This window comes from Arachis ipaensis, chromosome B4 (genome assembly GCF_059453495.1).
Source record: "Arachis ipaensis isolate K30076 ecotype BB chromosome B4, ASM5945349v1, whole genome shotgun sequence".
Lineage (NCBI taxonomy): Eukaryota > Viridiplantae > Streptophyta > Magnoliopsida > Fabales > Fabaceae > Arachis > Arachis ipaensis.
In genome coordinates, this window is record NC_142439.1 from 10261227 (window position 1) to 10281992 (window position 20766).

A 20766-nucleotide genomic window follows, 5' to 3' on the forward strand; every position below is an offset into this window, starting at 1 on the left:
TTGAAGAGGCTTCATCAAAGGGATAGTATCATCACCACACCTATATTTACTGCGGAGGAACTATACCCAGAAAGAATCCCTATTATAAATTAACTTCCAGGCCAGTTTCATCAGATTTGCATCATTCATCACTCTGGCGGCTCTAAAGCCCAGTCCTCCAGATTTCTTCGGCGAGCACAGCTTCTTCCAGTTGAGTAAGTGGATTTTCTTACCAGAGTTATTACCTCCCCATACGAAGTTCCTGCATATACTGTCAATCTTATCACAAACCCTCAAGGGAATCCTCATGGTCTGCATAATATAGGTTGGAATTGAAGCTAGAGCCGATTGGGTCAAAGTAACTCTGCCTGCCAGAGAGAGATTACGAGCCTTCCACGTACTCAACCGACTCATCATCCTATCAATAATAAACTGAAAGTCCTCAGTTTTAGTACGGCCATGGAGGAGAGGAACACCCAAGTATTTGTCCATATTTGAAGTTACTCGTATACCTAAGGCTTCACTTAGCGCCCTCTTACGATTGAAATTCATATTCTCAGAGAAGTAGACGCAAGACTTATCATAGCTAACTTTTTTACCAGAACACCGACAAAACATCTCAAGAATATCTCGAGTTAACTCCACCTACTCCATTGATGCTTTACCAAATAGAACGATATCATCAGCAAAACACAAATGTGACAGCTTCGGACCTCCCCTATTCAGAGTGATTGGCTCCCAGATATTATGCTTAACTGCCATTGTGATGATTTGTGATAGTCGTTAGATACACAACACGAATAAGTAAGGTGACATAGGGTCACCTTGTCGGATACCCCTAGAAGGAACGAAAGGGTCCGAAGGAGTCCCATGCCACAATAGATTCATGTTTGCAGACGAGTAGCAACTCACTATCAAACAGATTCCGCAGTAAACCTGCATCCTGAAGAATATCCTGGATAAATCTGCAATTCAACCTGTCATAAGCTTTTTCAAGATCTATCTTAATTGCCATAAAACCAGAAGTCCCTTTCTTAGATCTCATAGAATGTATAGCCTCCTGTGCTACCAAAATATTATCAGCACTTTGCCTCCCGGAGATAAAACTGCACTGAGCAGGGCTTATGAGTTTTGACATGACGTCTTTCAGCCTGTTGGATACAATTTTAGTAATTATCTTATAAGAAACGTTACACAATCCAATAGGTCGAAATTGGCTAAAATTCTCAAGAACCTCCCTCTTCGGAATCAGAGAAATATAAGTATTTTTAACCTTCTTTATTTCTACATGATCCACAAACACCTTTTTCATCCAATCTTCAACTAAAGTCTTCACAAGGCTCCAGTTGCTCTGATAAAACATAGGGAAAAGATCGTCTGGTCCCGGGGCTTTCCAAGCTCCCATAAAAAAGAGAGCTGCAGAGACTTCTTCCACTACAACCATACGATCCAGGTGCCCAACCTCTTCGGACGTCAAAACAGAAAACATACCGGAAGCTACTAACTTCTCATATGGCTGATCATCAGTATAAAGTGAAAGAAAGTGATTAATGCCCAAATGCTGAAGCTGAACAGTGTCATCTACCCAATCACCGTGTTGGTTTTTAAGCATTGTCACTCTGTTTCTACATCTTCTAGCAGTTGCCAAATTATGGAAGTAGGAGATATTGTGATCCCCATAGCTTATCCACTTACATCTTGAACATTATTTCCAAAGTATCTCCTCTTGAATCAAAATTGCTTCTAGTTCTTTCCATAACTCAGTTTGGAGTTCCTCCAAAAAAGGATTCACTTCGAAACCAAGTTTCAAGGAGATACCATTCAGTCTGGCTAAAATTCTATTCTTTTTCCGATGAATATCACCAAAAACTTCCTTGTTCTAAACCTTTGCGGCTTCCATAAAATTAGCCACATTTTGGTCCAAAGAAGTTTCATCCTTCCAGTTCGTCTTCAACATAGAATTAAAGTTCTCATGAGTCAATCATGAAGCCAAAAACCGAAAGAGACGATAAGAGGATGCAACAGTACTATCCACCCAAAGCTCCAGAAAAATTAGGACATGGTCTGATTTGAGTTTGGGAAGATGCTTCACCACGGTGCTACTAAAGCGTTGGGACCAAGCCGCATTAGTTACATATCTATCCAACCGTCTTTTAATAATTCCTTTTTGCCAGGTAAACGGCTGACCTTTAAAGCCCAGGTCCTGCAACCCACACTCTAATAAGCAATCCGTAAAACGATCATAGTCTCTAGAGAGACCAGAGTTACCCCCTGTATCGGTAGCAGATAAGACATAGTTAAAGTCCCCTCCTACATACCACTCGCTAGTCAAATTATCAGCCATACTTTTTAGACCTTTCCATAGACTAGTTCTCAGCCCAATTTGTGGGGAGCCATAAACAACCGTAAAGAGCTAAGGACTTTCCAAACCATATATAAGTTTCATGTGGACATATTGTCTATGAGACATAAGGACCTCAACATTCCAAAAATTCGAATTCCATAAAATCCAGATGCCCCTTGAAAAATCGACACCTTCTTCAAGAAACCAAATCTCTTTGTGATCTTATTCGCCTTTGGACCCGATAGATGAGTTTCCAAAAGACACAACATATTACAATTAAAATTCCTACATAAATATTTAACCAAAGTAGAAAAACCTTTGCTACTAACACCTCTACAATTCCAAGTAATAATATTCATAGAAAAAAATAAGGAATAGAAGAGACAACCAATCGAAGCGGCCTTAATCAAGTAGAGCAGGAAGCTGGTGTGGTATCCACCACCATCATTACGGACTCATCCTCCACTGCCCGAGAATTTGTATGATTTGGGCATAAGCTAAGAATCTGAGTTGATCCAAGATCTGGCGGGTTTGCAGCCGCCAGTACTTCTTCTTTCGCACTTTCCCTTAGAAACTTTAGTGCTGCGAGAGCCTCCTTCGAGGGTTGATGAATCTGAGTGAAAGGCACGCCATCTAAGAACAACGCTTCATCCCCTGCCACATACTTCATCTGCTTCATCAAATTTAAAGTCCTCCAGTACTCTGTATCTTTTTGCTCCAAGTTAACTTTAAAGACCCCCTCCACTACTTCTTTTCCTTTCACCAATGATTCCTCAATGATCTTCTTTGATCCGTTCCTCCTTCTCACGAGAACCCCTCCCTTCTTGGGTTTTAGGAGTACCTTTTGGCCCAGCTAGCCGACTCTTAGAGGAGGAGGTGTGTTTGGACAGCTCTAACTTCTTAGTCTTTTCCACTTGTGCTAAGTGCTTATTTGATACGAAACCTTCTTTATGAATATGTGCTCCCATATCGGACTCCTCTTGTTCTGCATATTCCAAAGATTGAAAACGTGAACCTGACCCAATTGGGTTGCCTGTCTGGATTGAGGTCCCAATATTACCGTTGCTTCGATTAAACCTGCGCTGGGGTTTCTTAACCAACTTCCACGGGACAAGCACTCCTGAAGATTCAGCTCTTGTCGTCAAGTTTGAAACCCCCTGAGCCACGGGATTTTGTTCCAACACATTAGGCGAAGGTTGAGATAAATAAGGAACAGTTACATTCGACTTGTCCGCAATAACTGCCATTGTTGCATCTCGAGGATCCCACCTTACCACCCTCCATTGTAGCTTCTTTGCTCTCCTTCTCTGGTCTCTGACTCTCAGGGCAACTATCAATTCTATGCCCATACTTACCGCAACCAAAGCAGATAAGATGAAGACCTTCGTACTCTACTTTAAACTCCTTTCCAAGAACTTTAATAGCTGGGACATGCTGGTTTCGCAAATCCACCTCCACACATAAGCGGACAAACTTTCCCCTATAGTGTAAGAGGTAGTTTCATCAATTTTCAACATTGTTCCGATCTTTTCACCTGCCCTCCATAAGAAGTGGTAGGTGTAGATTTCAACCGGTAGCTCCGAAATTCTCACCCATACCGCTAATTTTTGCATCGTGATTATTGTACATCTATTTAGTTTCTAATTTTATTTTTAGTTTTTTTTTTCTCTAAAATTTGGAGCTGTTGCCTCTTCTAGATGATTTTTTTATTTTATTAGTAAGGAGTAGAGTGATCTTTGTGTCGTAATATAGATAATTGAAAAAAATATAAGACGGCTAAGAAAGAGACAAAAGTGGCTATAAGTGAAGTAAAAACAAGAGTATATGAGGATCTATACCAGTCTTTAGACAAGAAGAAAGGAAAAAAGGTATATATAAAATTACAAAAAGTCATGAAAGAAAAATGAAAGACTTAGATAAGGTTAAGTGCATAAAAGATAAAGATAGAGAGGTTTGGGCTCAAAATGAGAAGATTAATGAAAGGTGAAAGAGCTACTTCTACGAGTTATTTAATTAAAGACAAAAGAATCTTTCGATCCTTGGTCGGTTATGCACGAGAGAAGAAGATCAAAACTTCGACTACTATCGAAGGATTTGAGACTTCGAGATAAAAGAGGCTCTAAAGCGGATGAAAAATGGTAGGATAGTAGGATCCGATAATGTTCTGATTGAAGTTTGGAAGAGCCTTGGAAAGAAGCGCATCAGTTGGTTAATCAAGCTTTTTAATGAGATTTTAAGGTCAAAGAAGATGCCAAATGAGTGGAAAAAGAGCACCTTATTTATCTACAAGAATAAGGGGATATATAGAGTTGCGAAAATTATAGAGGGATCAAACTCATGAGCCATACCATGAAGTTATAGAAAATGGTTATAGAACGTAGGCTGAGACAAGAGACACAAGTAACAGAGAACCAATTTGGTTTTACACCAGACATATCCATCACTAAAGCTACATACCTGTTAAGAAGAATGATGGAGAGGTATCGTAGTAATAAAAGAGATCTACATATGGTGTTCATTGATTTGGAAAAAGCATACGATAGGATGTCAAAGGAGGTCTTACGGAAGGTTTTGGAAATGAAGAGAGTAAGGGTCGCATATATTCGTGCAATTAAAGATATATATGATGGGGTTACAACTAGTGTGAATACTCAAGGTAGTGCGATAGAAGAATTTTTTATTGGTATAGGATTACACCAAGGATCATTCTTATTAAGTCCATACCTTTTCACATTAGTCTTGGAAGTACTCACAGAGCATATCCAAGAGCCTGTGTCATGATGCATACTTTTTGCCGATGATATCGTCTTTATGGGGGAGTCAAGGGAAGACCTAAATAAGAAGTTAGATTTATGGAGAAAAACTCTAGAAGTGTATGGTCTACGCATAAGTTGTAGCAAGACAGAATATATGGAATGTAAGTTCAGCCGCCGAAGGAAAAACCCTAATACAAAGGTGAAGATTGGAGAAAACATCCTATGAAAAGTTAAAAGTTTTAAGTATCTTGGGTGCATCATACAGGATAATAGAGAGATTGAACAGGATGTAAATCATAGGATCCAAGCAGGTTGGTCAAAATAGCAGAGTGCGTCTGGTTTTATATGTGACAAAAAAGTGTCTTTAAAACTTAAAGGTAAATTCTATTGCACTGCTATCAGACCGGTTATACTTTATGGTACAGAGTGTTAGGCAGCCAAAGGGGAGCACAAACGTAAGTTAAGTGCAGCAGAGATGAATATGTTGAGATGGATTAGTGGTCATACGCGATTGGATAGAATAAAGAACGGAGATATAAGAGAGAGAGAGTTGGAATAGCACTTATTGTGGAAAAGATAGTAGAATCACGTCTCAGGTGGTTTGGACATGTGAGAAGAAGACCGACAAAGCACTCAGTCAGGAGGGTGCTTGAGATGGAAGATGGACAAATGGTGAAAGGCAGAGAAAGACTTAGGAAGACCATCTATAAGGTGGTCAAACGAGATCTACATGTAAACGGTCTATTTGTAGACATAATACATGATAGAACTCAATGATATCGTTTGATTCACGTAGCCGACCCCACCTAGTGGACAAGACTTCGGGTGTGTTTGGCAAACCCATTGAAAGGGAGAAAAACACGTTCCAACTTCTTGAAAGTTTCAATTTTTGGTTTATTGACTAATTTTTTTTGTAATGAACACAGAAGTGATTATATAGTCAAAACCACGTTTACAATAAGCAGCCATTTTTAGCTTCTGCATTTCACTAACGAGCTGTTAGTCATTGATACTCAATATTTTTTTTACCAATTTTATCCTTTATCCATGTTATTGTATTATTTATAGAATTTTTATTATTTTTCTTCGTATGAGTTTTTTTATTATTTATTATTTTTATTTTTTATTAACTTTTTTATTTGATATTATACACTTTTATAATTGTGATTTTTGTGTATTATATTTATTATTATCTTTTTATAATATGATTTATTAATCCCATTAGGTGAAATAAATTAAACAAAAAAATTAATCATAAATAATAGTAATAAGTCACTAAAAAAAACAGAAGACATAAATATGATTTATTGATCCATTAGGTCTAATTTATTTTTTTCTTGTAACATCTATTTTTTAATTAAAAAGACATAAATATAAAAAAATCAGTAAGTGCTTGTTTGGACTCTATTGAATCGATAAAAAGATTTTTTAAATGAAAAAATCTTCTTTTTTTTAATTTTTAGTGTGTTTGGCAAATTTCTAATAATAAAAGTAGAAACACTAAAAAAATAAAAATAAAAAAAAATATTTTTTTTGAGAAACAACAATTTATATTTTTTTTTCTTAAAAAAAGATGTTTTTCACATAATAAATGAACAAAAAAGTACTTTTATCTTATTTTACCTAAACATAATTGATAAATAAAAAAAAATTTTTACATGAGATATTCAAACATAAAATTATTTTTATTTTTGTATAAAATCTTTTAAAAAAATATCATTTAAAAAAATATATTTTTCAAAAATGTTGTCTAAACAAATCTTTAATAAAGACAGAAGATGAAAGGACAGAAATTTTAACAACTTAAAACGTTAAATTCCCCCAAACAGAAATATCAAATGAGAGAGTAAGATGCGAAAAATCTTTCGCAGTTACACCTTCTACAAACGAAAAAGGGAGTATTTATAGCAAAAGAAAATATATATTATGATACATATTTTTTTTAATAATTTTTTCTGTATTATAATACAATATTGATGTACATCAATTAAAGCTAATATTGTTCAAAATTGATGTAACATCACTACATCAATTAAAATTAAAATTGTTCAAAAGTTTATGTGGCATCTCTTTTATTATTGATAGACACAATTCATAGAAGAAGAAAAAAAAAAGTACACTTAACTCTATTAACTTTTAATACAAATTAATTAGTATATGTGATTAATATTTTTTTTAATAAAGCACTACACTTTGGAAAAGGTGTAGTATTCTTTGCAATTTTTATAATTGAACTAATAAATTACAAGATAGAAGCTTTTAATTAATTAATTACGACACAAATGATTATTTATTTGAAGCTTTCCAAAAAGAAGTCCAAAAACAATACGATACTACTTATGGTGATTTGGTCGAAAATGTATATATGAAACAAATGATTAATACATTTTTACATGGTGATTTGGTTGAAGATGTATATATAAAACAACCAAAGGACTATGAAATTGGAGATGGCACTCTAGTGTGCAAACTCACCAAGGCTCTTTATGATCTGAAACAGGCACTAAGGATCTGGTACTATAAGCGGTCAACAGCTCTCCAGTACTTTGGTTTTCACTCAACAAAGTTTGACATCGTCTGTCTTCACCAAGTTCAAAAATGGCTCATCACTATTTGTCCTGGTATATGTAGATGATACAATTATCCCTGCAGACTCAGATGAAGCAATTTCTCAGGTCATTAAGCAGCTGAATGAAAAATTTGCGTTGAAAGACATGGGTGAGCTTTACTATTTTCTTGGAATTCAAGCCACCAAGACTGTTAATGGAGGTCTATTACTCTGACAAGAGAAATATGCCAGATATCTGCTCAAGAAAGCTAAAATGGAACATTGTAAGTCCTGTCATACACCCTTACCTTCCTCAGTTCGATTTTCTGCTTTTGGAAGCTCCCCATTCAAGAATCCTAAGCTCTACAGATCAATTGTGGAAAGTCTACAATGCCTCACAGTCACTCGTCTAGAACTAGCATATTCAGTGAACAAAATTTCACAGTTTATGCAAAATTCCTTGGAAGAGCACTGGAGGTTAGTAAAAATAATTCTGAAGTATGTACAGGGAACACTCAGTTTTGATTTACACTTACACAAAACAAAAGTACAAACCATCAAAGCTTATAGTGATTCTGACTGGACAGGGGACCCAGATGATAAGAAGTCCACTGGAGATTTTGTGTCTTTCTTGGGAGCAATCTAGTTTCCTGGAGCTCAAAGAAGCAGGGGGTTGTTGCTAGGTCTAGTACTGAAGCAGAGTACAGGGTGATGGTTGACTTAGTTGCCGAAATAATTTGGATTAAGAACCTTATGGTTGAACTAAGAGCAGAACTTTCAATAGCTCCATCAGTCTACCGTGACAACTTAAGTGCTGTGTTGCTTGCTACTAATTCAATCCTGCATTCTAAGTCAAAATATTTTGAAACGGATCTCCATTTTGTAAGAGACTGTGCAACTAGCTGATGTGTTGACAAAACCACTGCCTATTGGTGCCTTTCTTGAGTTCAGGACAGAACTAATGGTTAAAAGTTTGGAGACATCCACTGATGAAAGCGGGCTCGGCAGAGAGGGTCATAAAGAGGGTCAAAATAGCAGTTATAGTGAAGAACCAATGCACTCTCTTAAGATTCAGAATGCGAAAGTGAAAATAGAACAATCAAATAGCAGGGGCTATGATAGATACAATAGCTTTGATGTTGAAGAATAGCCAAACAGCAGGGGTCATGGTAGATATACTAAATGATGCTGAATTAATGCAAACAGAATGAGTTTGCTTGTGATCAAATTGTTAGTTAGTTGGTTGTAATTAAACACATGTCAATTAGTTAGTTAGTGGTTAGTTTAACTTGTGACAGTTGTAACTCTTTTGCTATAAGTAGCTAGAACTAAGCTATTATTGTTGATTTTTTAAACTCACATTACCAATATATTTTAAATTCAACCATAACTTTTTTTCTCTTTTCTACTCGTACTCTCTCTTTTTTCTTGAACTCTTTCCCTTTCTACTCCCTCTTTTACTTGAACTTGGTACCTTTTAAATCTAACAATTAAAAAGATAATAAAATTAAGATAAGATTATATATATATTAAAAATTTCATTATTACAAATTGAAATTGATTTTTTTATGTTCTAATTATAGCTTAAAGTTATGCAACTATATTAAAAGTGATTTTCTTTTGCAGCCCAAAAAAGGATAGCGGTGGAATGGCACAAAATTTAACATCCAAACATAATTTAATTTAAATTTTTAAATTATTTTTAAATTTAAAAAAAAATGAGTTGCTAACTTTTTTATTCAAAACTTTATAAGTCTATGAATAATTGAAAATATAAAACGTTCTTGATTTTTTAAAATATAAAATATTTAAGTCTTTCTGTCTAAGATATATAAGGACAAATTGACCTCTCGAAGAGATTTCAATGTCTTGTATTTTAGAAAGTAAGAGATATTTTTGTATTTTTAACTAATCGATAATTTTTTTATCTTTGAGACAAAAAGTCAGAGATCTATCTATAATTTACTCTTGAGTTTTTTAAAATGAAATAATATATATTTCATTTTATAGGTGCACATACATTTGGTAGAGCTCAATGCAGTTTCTCTGTTGGACGATTATACAATTTCAGTAACACCGGGAACCCTGACCCCGAATCTGAATTCAAGTTACCTACAAACATTGAGATCACTATGCCCCAATGGTGGCCCTGGAACCACCCTAGCCGATTTGGACCCTACAACACCCAACACGTTTGACAAGAACTATTATTCCAATCTTCAAGTTGAAAATGGTTTGCTCCAAAGTGACCAAGAGTTGTTCTCAACTTCGGGTGCAGATACCATTAGCCTTGTTAACAATTTCAGTAGTGACCAAAATGCTTTCTTTGATGCATTCAAGGCTTCAATGATCAAAATGGGTAACATTGGTGTCTTGACCGGTACTCAAGGCGAAATTCGAAAACAATGTAACTTTATTAATTATTAATTCACAATCTACTGAACTGGCTCTCTACAACGTGGCTTCCCAAGAATCATCATCACAAGATGGAATGATTAGCTCAATCTAAATAAATTAAATAATAAGAAAATAAAGCTTCAATCATGAAAGAAATTAAGTCACACTACTAATAATAAGGAAGCTATAGGCACATTTAGGGTATGTGCCCTTGGGTACTTAATTGTATGCTATTTAGTGTGTGATTGTGAGAAATATTGTCCTTGAACTTATTGTATTTTCAATAACGTGTTAGTGCTTATAATTATTTTCACCCTTTTTCTCTCTTGCTCTGTTTTAAGCCCTTTAAATTTTACAAAAATTTTCTCCAATATAATAAAAATAAGCCTGTGTTTTAATAATATAATATTTTAAATTAAGTTATAAAAATACGATGTTTTAAAAATTTTGTTAAATAAAACACATCATTTTGAAGGCTTTGCTAAATGCTACAGTAAGAATATCGTATTCTATAACAACAAGCATACTATTTTGTATATCAAAAATGCAAAGAATATTACATCTTTTATTTATAAAAAAATATTAATTAAATAATAACATAGCTCGTGCTAAAGAAGTAGCTAGTTATAATTTATTTTTTTTTCTTGTAACATCTATTTTTTAATTAAAAAGACATAAATATAAAAAATTACTAAGTAAAGACAGAAGATGAAAAGACAAAATTAACAACTTAAAATGTTAAATTCTCCGAGACAGAAATATCAAATGGGAAAGTAAGATGTAAAAAATCTTACACAGTTACACCTTCTACAAACGAAAAAGAGAATATTCATCGCAAAAGAAAATATTATGATACATTTTTTTTAATATTTTTTTCTGTATTATAATACAATATTGATGATAGATGTACATCAATTAAAGCTAATATTGTTCAAAAATTGATGTAACATCACTACATGATCAATTGAAATCAAAATTGTTCAAAAGTTTATGTAATATCTCTTTTATTATTGATAGACAATTAATAGTAGAAGAAGAAAAAAAAGTAAACTTAACTCTATTAACTTTTCCTTATTGTTAAACTAATAAATTACAAGATAAAAACTTTTAATTAAGAGTGAATATCCCATCCAGCCCCTCACAATTAGTCAATTATTTGGAAAGGACAACGAGGCTCTCAAGCAAAAAAAACACTCAATCTGGTCTCTGATTTTTTTTTTTTGGGACTGATTAGCCCCTGTGCAAAAAAAAAAAACAACATTCACCTTTTTTGGCACAGGGACTAATCAGTCCCATAAAAGTAAAGCTCAGGGACCGGGGTGGGTATTTTTTTGTCGAGGATCTCGTTGTCTTTTGAGGTAATTGTCATGGCTGATTTGGGTTTTTCTCTTTAATTAATTAATTACACAAATGATTATTTATTTGAAGCTTTCCAAAAAGAAGTCCAAAAACAATACGATACTACTTATGGGGGTGGAATGATACCTAACAAAGTGAGATGCATCTAAAAAGTAAATAGTAAAATAGATAAGTGAATAAAAAGAATGATGGCTGCTAACAACTAATAAATATTGGATACAGAATATAAACCTCTCATTTAATTTCTATATGGGCACAGTGCATGCATGATTAGTAGTGATTCTATAAATAAAGGTATCCTTGCCACTAACACATTCACACACACACACAAACTACTTGATATAAATAAAAATGATGAGTTTCCTAAGTAGTTTCAAAGTGGTAGCTCTATGCTATGGTGTGTTTATGTTTGGAGTGTTCTTATCCTCAGAAGCACAACTTGATCCCTCTTTTTACAATAAAACATGTCCCAATGTCCATTCAATTGTACGTGAAGTCATAAACAATGTCTCCAAAACTGATCCACGCATGCCTGCTAGCCTCCTTAGGCTTCACTTTCATGACTGTTTTGTTCAAGTATGTAAACACTACCATACTCTTACTTAACAACTTGCTCTTCACCACTTTTCTCATTTGAGGTTATTAATTATTCAAAAATACTATTTGTTCACTTAAATTGAAAACCATGTATTTGTTTTTAAATATGTATGTTTAGTTTAATTTATTTTTAATATATATTTTATATTTTAATATATATTTTATTTTAACAGTTGATTCTAGTATATATCTAATATAGTTTGTTAATTAATATCTTTTAGTTTTTCTCTCTTCTTTTTGGAATTTTCTTTTTCTCCTACTTCACTTTGCTCATCCACTATCGGACCTTGCTAGTAGGAAAATGATAAAAAAAAAAAGTTCAAACTTTATTTGTTAAGGAGTTTGGTTAATTAAATTAAGTTTGATTGGCCTAGTCATTAGTCCATTTAAGTAAGTATTGGGGTTCAAAATGTACCTTGTGCATGCAGCGGTCATTGGTTAGTGACAAATTCTTAAATAAAGCTCCATCGTGTCAGTCCGTGAAAAAAAAAAAGAAGAGTTTGGTATGGTTAATTAAAATCTTAAAAATATTAGTTAAGAATTTAATTAAAAGAAAAAAGTTTTTTTTTTATAATACATTTAGTAAAATTTAAGTATTTGGTATTATTGAAAGCTTTTTTTCATTAATAATATCCAACTACCTCTTTAATTGAGGAACAACTTCAATAGTACTTTAAAGTGTAGGATAAGTCCGTAATGGGCCCTTAGTCCTTTAGTATTTGCCACCATTACTTCATGTCTCCCTATCATCTTTATTATTATTCAAGTCAAAAATAAAAACTACTCATGTAAATTAAAGGCGCACTTGGAATGAGGGAAAAGTTACGGAGAACTAATAATTAAGTTAAAGAAGAGATAATTAATTAATTAATTAATGTGTGTGTTATCCGTGCATGTTACAGGGTTGTGATGGATCACTTTTGTTGAACAACACTGCAACAATAGTGAGTGAACAACAAGCTCGCCCAAATAACAACTCAATAAGAGGTTTAGATGTTGTGAATCAGATCAAGACGGCAGTAGAAAATGCTTGTCCTGGCATAGTTTCCTGTGCAGATATTCTTGCTCTTGCAGCTGAAATATCTTCTGTTCTGGTATGTCTTCAAATTAAATTAGCTATATTTTGTAAGTATTTTAAAATCAAAACATCGAGATAAAATTGCATTAGAATTGTTTGTCTCAGTTATAAATATCATAGTGCCGACAACGGGATCGAATTATTCAGTTCAACTGGATTAATCAAAAACAAGTTTTCAGATATATCCGCTTGAAGTAGAAAATTGGATGGCAATTAATAACCAATCCAAAAGAATAAAAAAATTATTCAAAGAATCAGTTAATCAGTCAAATTGGTATAATTTTTAATGGTTAATCAATTTAAAAAATAAAGTACAAAAAATCAGTTTTATATAACCATTAGTTAAATTTTAATTAAATTTTTAAATTTTTAAATTGAAAACTTAAATTTTTGAATCTCTAACTTTATCAATTCAATGATCGATTCAATTTTCATAACTTTAATAAATATAAGGTGAAAATTAATAGTTGAGAGCCGTTAGATGAAAATTTAGTCAAATCAGTTAAATTATCTAATGACTCTCAATTATCAACTTCACGTGAAATCGACTGCACTTGAATTTTCATTTAAATATAAACGTAGAGAAGAATAATTTTTTTTTGAGAAAAAAATTGTGTCTCTCTTTTTAGTAATCAAACTCTCTGCTGTGTTTATTATTTCTATATTGTCTATATTTCTATTTAAGGATAGTTTGTATCTAAATCAAACTAATTTATATGTCTAGTTTCTATATTACTACATAAATATGATAATCGCTTGAGTATTGTCTCCGTATAATACTGGACACTTATACATAGATAAATATTTTGAATCCAATAACATAATACAAATATGTATGTATGTGTTTATTACAGGATCAAGGTCCTGATTGGAAAGTTCAATTAGGGAGAAGAGATAGTTTAACGGCAAATATAACCTTAGCACAAAATCTTCCAGGTCCTTCCTTGACCTTGGATCAACTTAAAGCACGCTTTACTGCTCAAGGCCTCAACACTACTGATCTAGTTGCACTCTCAGGTACAGTAATCTAATAATAATGATAATAAAATTAATTAAGCTAAGATAATTAAGCACTCTTTGAAAATATATTTCTGTTGATTCTAATTATAGTTTAAAAATTATGCAAAAATATATTAAAAGCGATTTTCTTCCGCAGTTACTACAATATTATTTTATGGGTTATAGTACTGTTAATTAAGAGTTTAATTTTGATGTACTCACAGTGTAAAAAATAGTTATTTTTACTGATGTGTGATTACGTAATTGAATGACAGAAGATGTTTTATTTTGATTTATTTAGGGGCACATACATTTGGTAGGGCTCGTTGCAGTTTATTTGTTGGACGGTTATACAATTTTAGCAACACTGGTAGTCCTGACCCAAGTCTGAATTCAAGTTACCTACAAACGTTGAGATCACTATGCCCTAATGGTGGTCCCGGAACCACAGTAGCCAATTTGGACCTTACAACACCCGACACGTTCGACAAAAACTATTACTCGAATCTTCAGGTTCACAAGGGTTTGCTCCAAAGTGACCAAGAGTTGTTCTCAACTTCCGGTGCAGATACCATCGACATTGTTAACAAGTTCAGTAGTGACCAAAATGCTTTCTTTGAGGCCTTCAAGGCTTCAATGATCAAAATGGGTAACATTGGTGTGTTGACCGGTTCTCAAGGCGAAATTCGAAAACAATGCAACTTTATTAACTCACAATCTGCTCAATTGGGTCTCTACAATGTGGCTTCCAAAGAATCATCATCAGAAGATGGAATGGTTAGCTCAATCTAAATAAATTAAATAAGCAAGACTTCATTAATGATGAAAGTAAGCCACCACTCCTAAGTACTAACAATAAGGAAGCTATATGTGCCCTCGGGTAGTTACTAATATGCTGTTTAAGCGTGTCACTGAGAAATTTTCAATAATGTGTTACTGTTCATAATTAGTTTCATCACCTTTTTATTTCTCTTGCTTGCTCTGTTTTATGTCCTTTATATTTTAGAAGGGAAAATATGATAGAATCTCATTTCAATCGGCGATTAATGAAGTTATTATTGATGGATATAGGGTGTATTATCAGAGAGTAGATATACATACAAAATATATAAAAAAAAAAAAAAAAACATAATCTTTTCAACAATTTTTATGTATTGAAGATAAATTTGTTATAAATCATAATTAATGATTTTGTAGCAAGATAAAAAAAATTAGTTGTTGATATAAAGTTCATGACTCTTTGTGCACAAAAAAATTATTCTATTACTGAATTTGAAAACTTTTTGTCTTAAAATTTTATTTTGTTTAAAAACTTAACTAAAAGCCTCCTTTTGAGGGAGAAAAGAGTAAAAGAAAAAGAAAAAGAAAAAGAAAAAGAAGAATAGCTTTGATTTAGACTTTAGCCAGTCAGAGGGGCTTGGTTTGAATTTTAGGACCAATAAAGTAAGAAATAAGCAACTGCCATTAAATAAGAAGAATAAATCATATTTTAACTCGAAGATTTTTTGCGCCAAAAATTAAAGAAAATCGAAAATTTTGATAATTTTTTTTAAAGCAATATTACACATTTAAGTCTAATCAAATTAAACGATAAAACTTAAAATAATACTAATCATAATTAATTTTTATTATGTGAGACCAATTTAATTAAACTTAACTAACAAAAAAATATGGATGTATAATACTATTTTTTTTTATTAAGTGTAATTGTGAACGATTATCATTAATTGATAGATTATATTGAGCTATAGTAGTGCAAGTTTCATAAATATATTCAACGAAAATTCACAAACATTTAATACAATTAGATGAAATTTTCAATTAAAATGACCTAACTCCCTGAAGTCTATAACAGGTAAAATATGAGAGAGACACACACACGTAATGAATTATGAATTTATGATACGTGGTGCATGTGGGGTATGTGACATGTGGTTCTAGACTTCTAGTTACTTTGATTCCATAGAATACATACCAATAATTGAAGTTGACTTGTCCAAGATATTAGATGCATGTATGAAGCCAAGCAATAATTTTCACCGCGTATGATTATTGTCCTTTATTCATCCATCTCAAAGTTGAGAGGAAGGCAGCCACAAATGACGATCGGACCCAAAAAAGTAAATAATAATCAAAAGGAAAAAAGAAGGCAGGTTTTTTTAGTTTGTTTAAAGAGATATTTGTAAAGTTTTATTGGTCTAACTAAAATTGAACTCTAAATTTTTAAATTGTAAAAACTATAAGATTATATCATAAAATTATTTTTTTTAAAAAAAACTTAAATAGATAGAAAGAGATATATAAATAATTATATTTTACATTCATATAATATATATACATTGTCGTGTTATATTACAACAAAAATTAATCATCAATAATCGTGACTTATAGAAATGTATATTTATTATATTTCTTTAAATTATTTTATTATATTTCTTTAATAAATCAGTTATAAATTTAACTGAAGGTGGCTATAATTATAATAAAATAATTGAATAAAATTTAAAATTTAATAACACTTGTTACCAATTGAATATTGCAATGCTTGTATTTTTGTTTTCTTCTACATATACAGTAATCCAAATATCATAAAATTAAACTTTTATATATATATCATAACGATGAAGCTTCTTAATTTGACTTTTGATACAAATTAAATACCCAATCTATACACCTATCTTCCCCGTTCATACAAGTATAACTGCAAATAAATTAAACCCGTTAAAAATTTCCCAAATCCTCTCTAATAAATTAGCAATATGAAAAATATAATGATTAAGTTTTTAACTTTTTTATATTTTATAAAATAGAAGGAAAAAGGAAAAACTAATCTTCTATGTCATCTCTGATATTGCTTCTACCATGAATGCTTTTGTTAGATATCTCTTGACTTATAATTTATACACAACAGGCATGAAACTGACACAAGATCCCGAGTTCGCGGCCAACCTAGATTTTTTTACTCTTTTTTTAGTAGTGTTGAAAACTTCTTGCCTCCTTGTTATATTATTATCTTTGATTATAATTTAACATGACTTAGGTCTTAGTTTGGATTGGTTTTTTAATGAAAAAAGTTTTTTTTTTTAAAATAAAATTATTTTATTCAACTTAAAATTTATTTAGATACATTTTTTAAAAAAAAAGTACTTTTATTAAAAAGGCCAAAAACAAAAGACATTTTTAATATTTAATTTTTTTTTTAAATTTGTTTAAATATAAAATAATTTTTTTCTATTAAAAAAAGATGTTTTTTTTTTAAATAAATAAATAAATATTTTTTCAAAAATCAATCTAAACTGATCGTTAGTCAATTGGATTACTTCATTTTTTAAAAACATGTTATTGATTATATATAATAGAGCCAGACTAGGCTAGCTTACTTTTTTTTTAAAGAAAAGCGTATCAATTTTATTTTTTCTTTTTAAATAATTGTCACTTAACTATTTTCATTTTATGATAATTTCAAAAATTTTTTAATACTTGCATCAATTGTTATTATTCTGTAAGATTAAATTTGAAAGAATTGAAACATACAAGAAAAATTAATTAAATAGTGTAGGGTGGCTATAATTTTTTTTCCTAGGTGTGGAATCAAATTCAAATTAAATAGTCAATTACGTTAATAAAAAATAACTGTAATACTAAAGGGATAAAAAGAACAACCCAAATTTACTTTATTTGTAATTTATTAATCATAGCAATAATAATTAATAAATATTAAATAAGATAAATTTTGATTATTTTTTTATTTTTTTTGTTATTAAATATTTTTGAAAAAATAATTATTAGATAATATAATGGATGTAAATGTAAATAGATGTTATTTCGTCCTGTAAGTGCCGAGATTAGTGGCCTCCAGTTGAGCGCTTGGATTCATGGCTGAGTTGAACGTCGTCCAGATATGAAGGTACAATCTTAACCTCGGCCTTCTGAAACACGGCGGCGGGAGCACCTGCAAAGAGCACTCCGACGCTCAAGTAAGTATGAGTTATAATCAAGTAAGGAGTAATAATCAGAAGTAAACGTAGAACCTGAGTCTTTATGAGTTAGAGGGCTTAGTTTTATAGACGTTTTTGGGTTGATAGTGGACTTCGTAGGTTCCGATATTCCTGGTGAGTGCAGTTATCAGTATCTTTGATACGTATAGAGGCGTGATCGTGTAGTGTAGTCTGTTTAGCGGTAATGGTTTGGGAGATAAGATTGTTTTTCTGTTTTGTTTGTTTCCGCTCTGAGGTCGGTTTGCGACTGAGTTTGGTTGCCGAGGTTCGCATGGTACACGTCATAGCCCCCGAGGTCGTCTAGTGTTCTGTATAGAACGGTAGACGAGCTTTGGTGACGTGTTTGTCCTTCATGCGTGGCTAAATGTTGTTTTGAAAAAATTTGAAAAAGTTTTATTTGTGTATCTTCGCAAGTCGTGTCCCCTTTATTGCGTTGTTATTGTCTTTTGGGTTTCCCACGTTCTTTAGTGGGTGTGAACCAACTTACCCACTTCAATAGTGGGCTTGCAATAATAGTTACCCCTTCTGTTTTGGAACTTACGCTGCGTTGCTCCCTCTTCTTTCCGTTTTATTTTCGCTATGTCTTCGAAAGGTTAGTGTTTCTTGACTTTTCTTTGACTGTTGGTTTTCGTGTGTTTTCCATGGCGGGAGAGAAATTAAAAGAGAAATTGAAAGCTGTTGAGGTTAGGGAAGATGACCCATATCACTGGGTTCAAGATGACGTGAAGACCCGTTCTTCTTCTTTTGTTAGTGTCGAATCCCTTTCCGAGTTGAGGGGTATGGACTTTGTTAAGGGTGGTTCTGGTGTTGTCGTTAAGTTTCAGCCCTGTTCCAGTAGTGATAGGGTTTGTGAGAGAAGGGGTGACTGGGAGTACTTTTACATGTATACTCCATGCATGGTTGATCTTGGTGTGAAGTTTCCTTTTTCCTCTTTTGAGTGTGACGTCCTCACTCAACTTAACTGTGCGCCTTCGCAATTGCACCCAAATTCCTGGGCGTTCCTTCGTGCCTTCCAATGTTTGATGGATTATCTTTCTTTTCCTTGTTCATTGTCTTTGTTCTTCTCACTTTTTCAAGCTAAGGGGGTTCGTAAGGGTTTGTGGGTCTGTCTCAGTAGCTTCCCGGGTCGGTCCCTGTTTCATCTTTACAAATCTTCTTTCAAGAATTTCAAGTCTCTCTTTATTAAAGTTCGTTCAGCCGAGTCTGAATATCCCTTTTATTTGGATGATGAGCTTAGTGAGAGATTTCTCCTCTACTGGTGTTCTGAGCCTAGCCAAATCCTTGAGGCTTCCGAGCGAAGTGAGGAGGAGGAGTTTATGATGGATTTTCTTGTTGAGAGTGTTGCTGCTGGGGAGTGTATGTCTATTCCTGATATTTTGCGTTTACATGATTTGGGTGATAATGAGGGTTTGAGAGCGTATATAGGTAATGTTTTGGGTTTTTATATCGTTTGTGTTGATTTTTGTTGAGTTTCTGTAATGTTGATGTTTTCTTGCAGGTGGCCGAGTTCCTCTGTTGGATCCCAACAAGTTGCAGTCTTTCTTAAATAAGAAGAAAGAAAAGGGCGTTGGTGGCTCTGGTAACCGAAAGGATGCTGGAAAGCAAGCCTATTCTTCTGTTGCCCATCCCACCTCTTCGTTCAAGAGGAAGAGGGATGATGTATCCTTAGAGGTTATTTCCGAAGGTGGTCCGGCGGCTGTGGGTGGTGGGGAGCTTGTTTTTGAACGGCAGAAGAAGCTTCATGGCTTTATTGCTGGATCTAGTCCTCATTCCCTTTGGAGCGAGCAGTTCAATTTTGCCGAGCTCTCTGATAGGGCTTCACAGTATCCGGGCGATATGCTTGTGACTCGTCGAATTGGTATGGAGGCGCTTGGCAAGTTTGTTCAGGTAGTTTGCTTTGTTCTTGTTTTTAGTTTTCTTTGATTGTCTTAATCTTGTTGTTCACCTCGGAAAACTGTATGTAGGTGGTTGCTTCTCGATTGCTCTGCATTGGTCGTACAGTCGAATTTATTGGTGCCGAGCAGCAGGAGGTGGTGGACAAAGTTGCTGATTTGGAGAAGTCATATAAAGCGAGGATCGCCGAATTGGAAAAATCGGTTAAGGAGAAGGAGGATGTTTTTGTTAGTGCTGTTGCTAAGGCAAAGGAATCTGAAGAAGATGTTGTCCGCTTGAGGGATCAGATTTGTCTGTTGCAAGCCAAGGTGAAAGAAAGTGACGTTGCTAAAGGTGAACTCACAGCTCGAGTCCATGAGTTGGAGGAAAATGGGATGGAGATGTTTTCTTATGGTTTTGAGCGTTCTGTGAGTCAAATCGCTTTGCTAGCTCCGGAGTTTGATAAGGATCAGCTTGATATGACCAAGATAGTGGTCGGTGGTAAACTAATTGTAGATGGGGCTGTGGAGGAGCATGGTGAAAATGTTCCTCCCCCTTAGTTTTGATGTTTATTAGACTTTATTTTGACTAAGTACTTTGTTTTGACTAAGTTTGGTTTAGTAGACCGACGTTTTTGGTCTTTTGGATTCTTATGCTGTTTTTGGCTCGTTGTATGCTTGGAAAGATGCTTTGTTTTGGCCGAGGTTCGGCTGTATAATTTATAAACACATGCTATGTTGGTTTCGTTCTTGAAATTTGAATTTGTTTGGAAAGGAGAGTCATATTCGTGTGTATAAATGAATTGGGCGTCCGGCCTCATTAAAACCCTCCTTAGGCAA

The 20766-nt window shown here is 33.3% G+C and overlaps 3 protein-coding genes across 3 annotated transcripts; 2 read left to right on the forward strand and 1 right to left on the reverse strand.

Annotated features, from left to right (window-relative positions):
• Window positions 1–1960: 1960 nt before the first annotated feature.
• LOC148566635 (uncharacterized) lies at window positions 1961–2323 on the reverse strand. Its single transcript, XM_088484356.1, has one exon. The coding sequence runs from the start codon at window positions 2321–2323 to the stop codon at window positions 1961–1963; it is 363 nt and encodes a 120-aa protein (XP_088340482.1).
• Window positions 2324–11514: 9191 nt separating this feature from the next.
• LOC107638827 (peroxidase A2) lies at window positions 11515–15124 on the forward strand. The gene is made up of 4 exons (XM_016342225.3): window positions 11515–11959; window positions 12883–13074; window positions 13913–14075; window positions 14359–15124. Exons 1-4 carry the CDS (start codon window positions 11735–11737, stop codon window positions 14847–14849), a joined length of 1071 nt encoding a protein of 356 aa, XP_016197711.1. The 5' UTR covers window positions 11515–11734; the 3' UTR covers window positions 14850–15124.
• Window positions 15125–18696: 3572 nt separating this feature from the next.
• On the forward strand, window positions 18697–20487 carry LOC148566636 (uncharacterized). The gene is made up of 3 exons (XM_088484357.1): window positions 18697–19480; window positions 19554–19942; window positions 20020–20487. Exons 1-3 carry the CDS (start codon window positions 18697–18699, stop codon window positions 20485–20487), a joined length of 1641 nt encoding a protein of 546 aa, XP_088340483.1.
• Window positions 20488–20766: the final 279 nt, after the last annotated feature.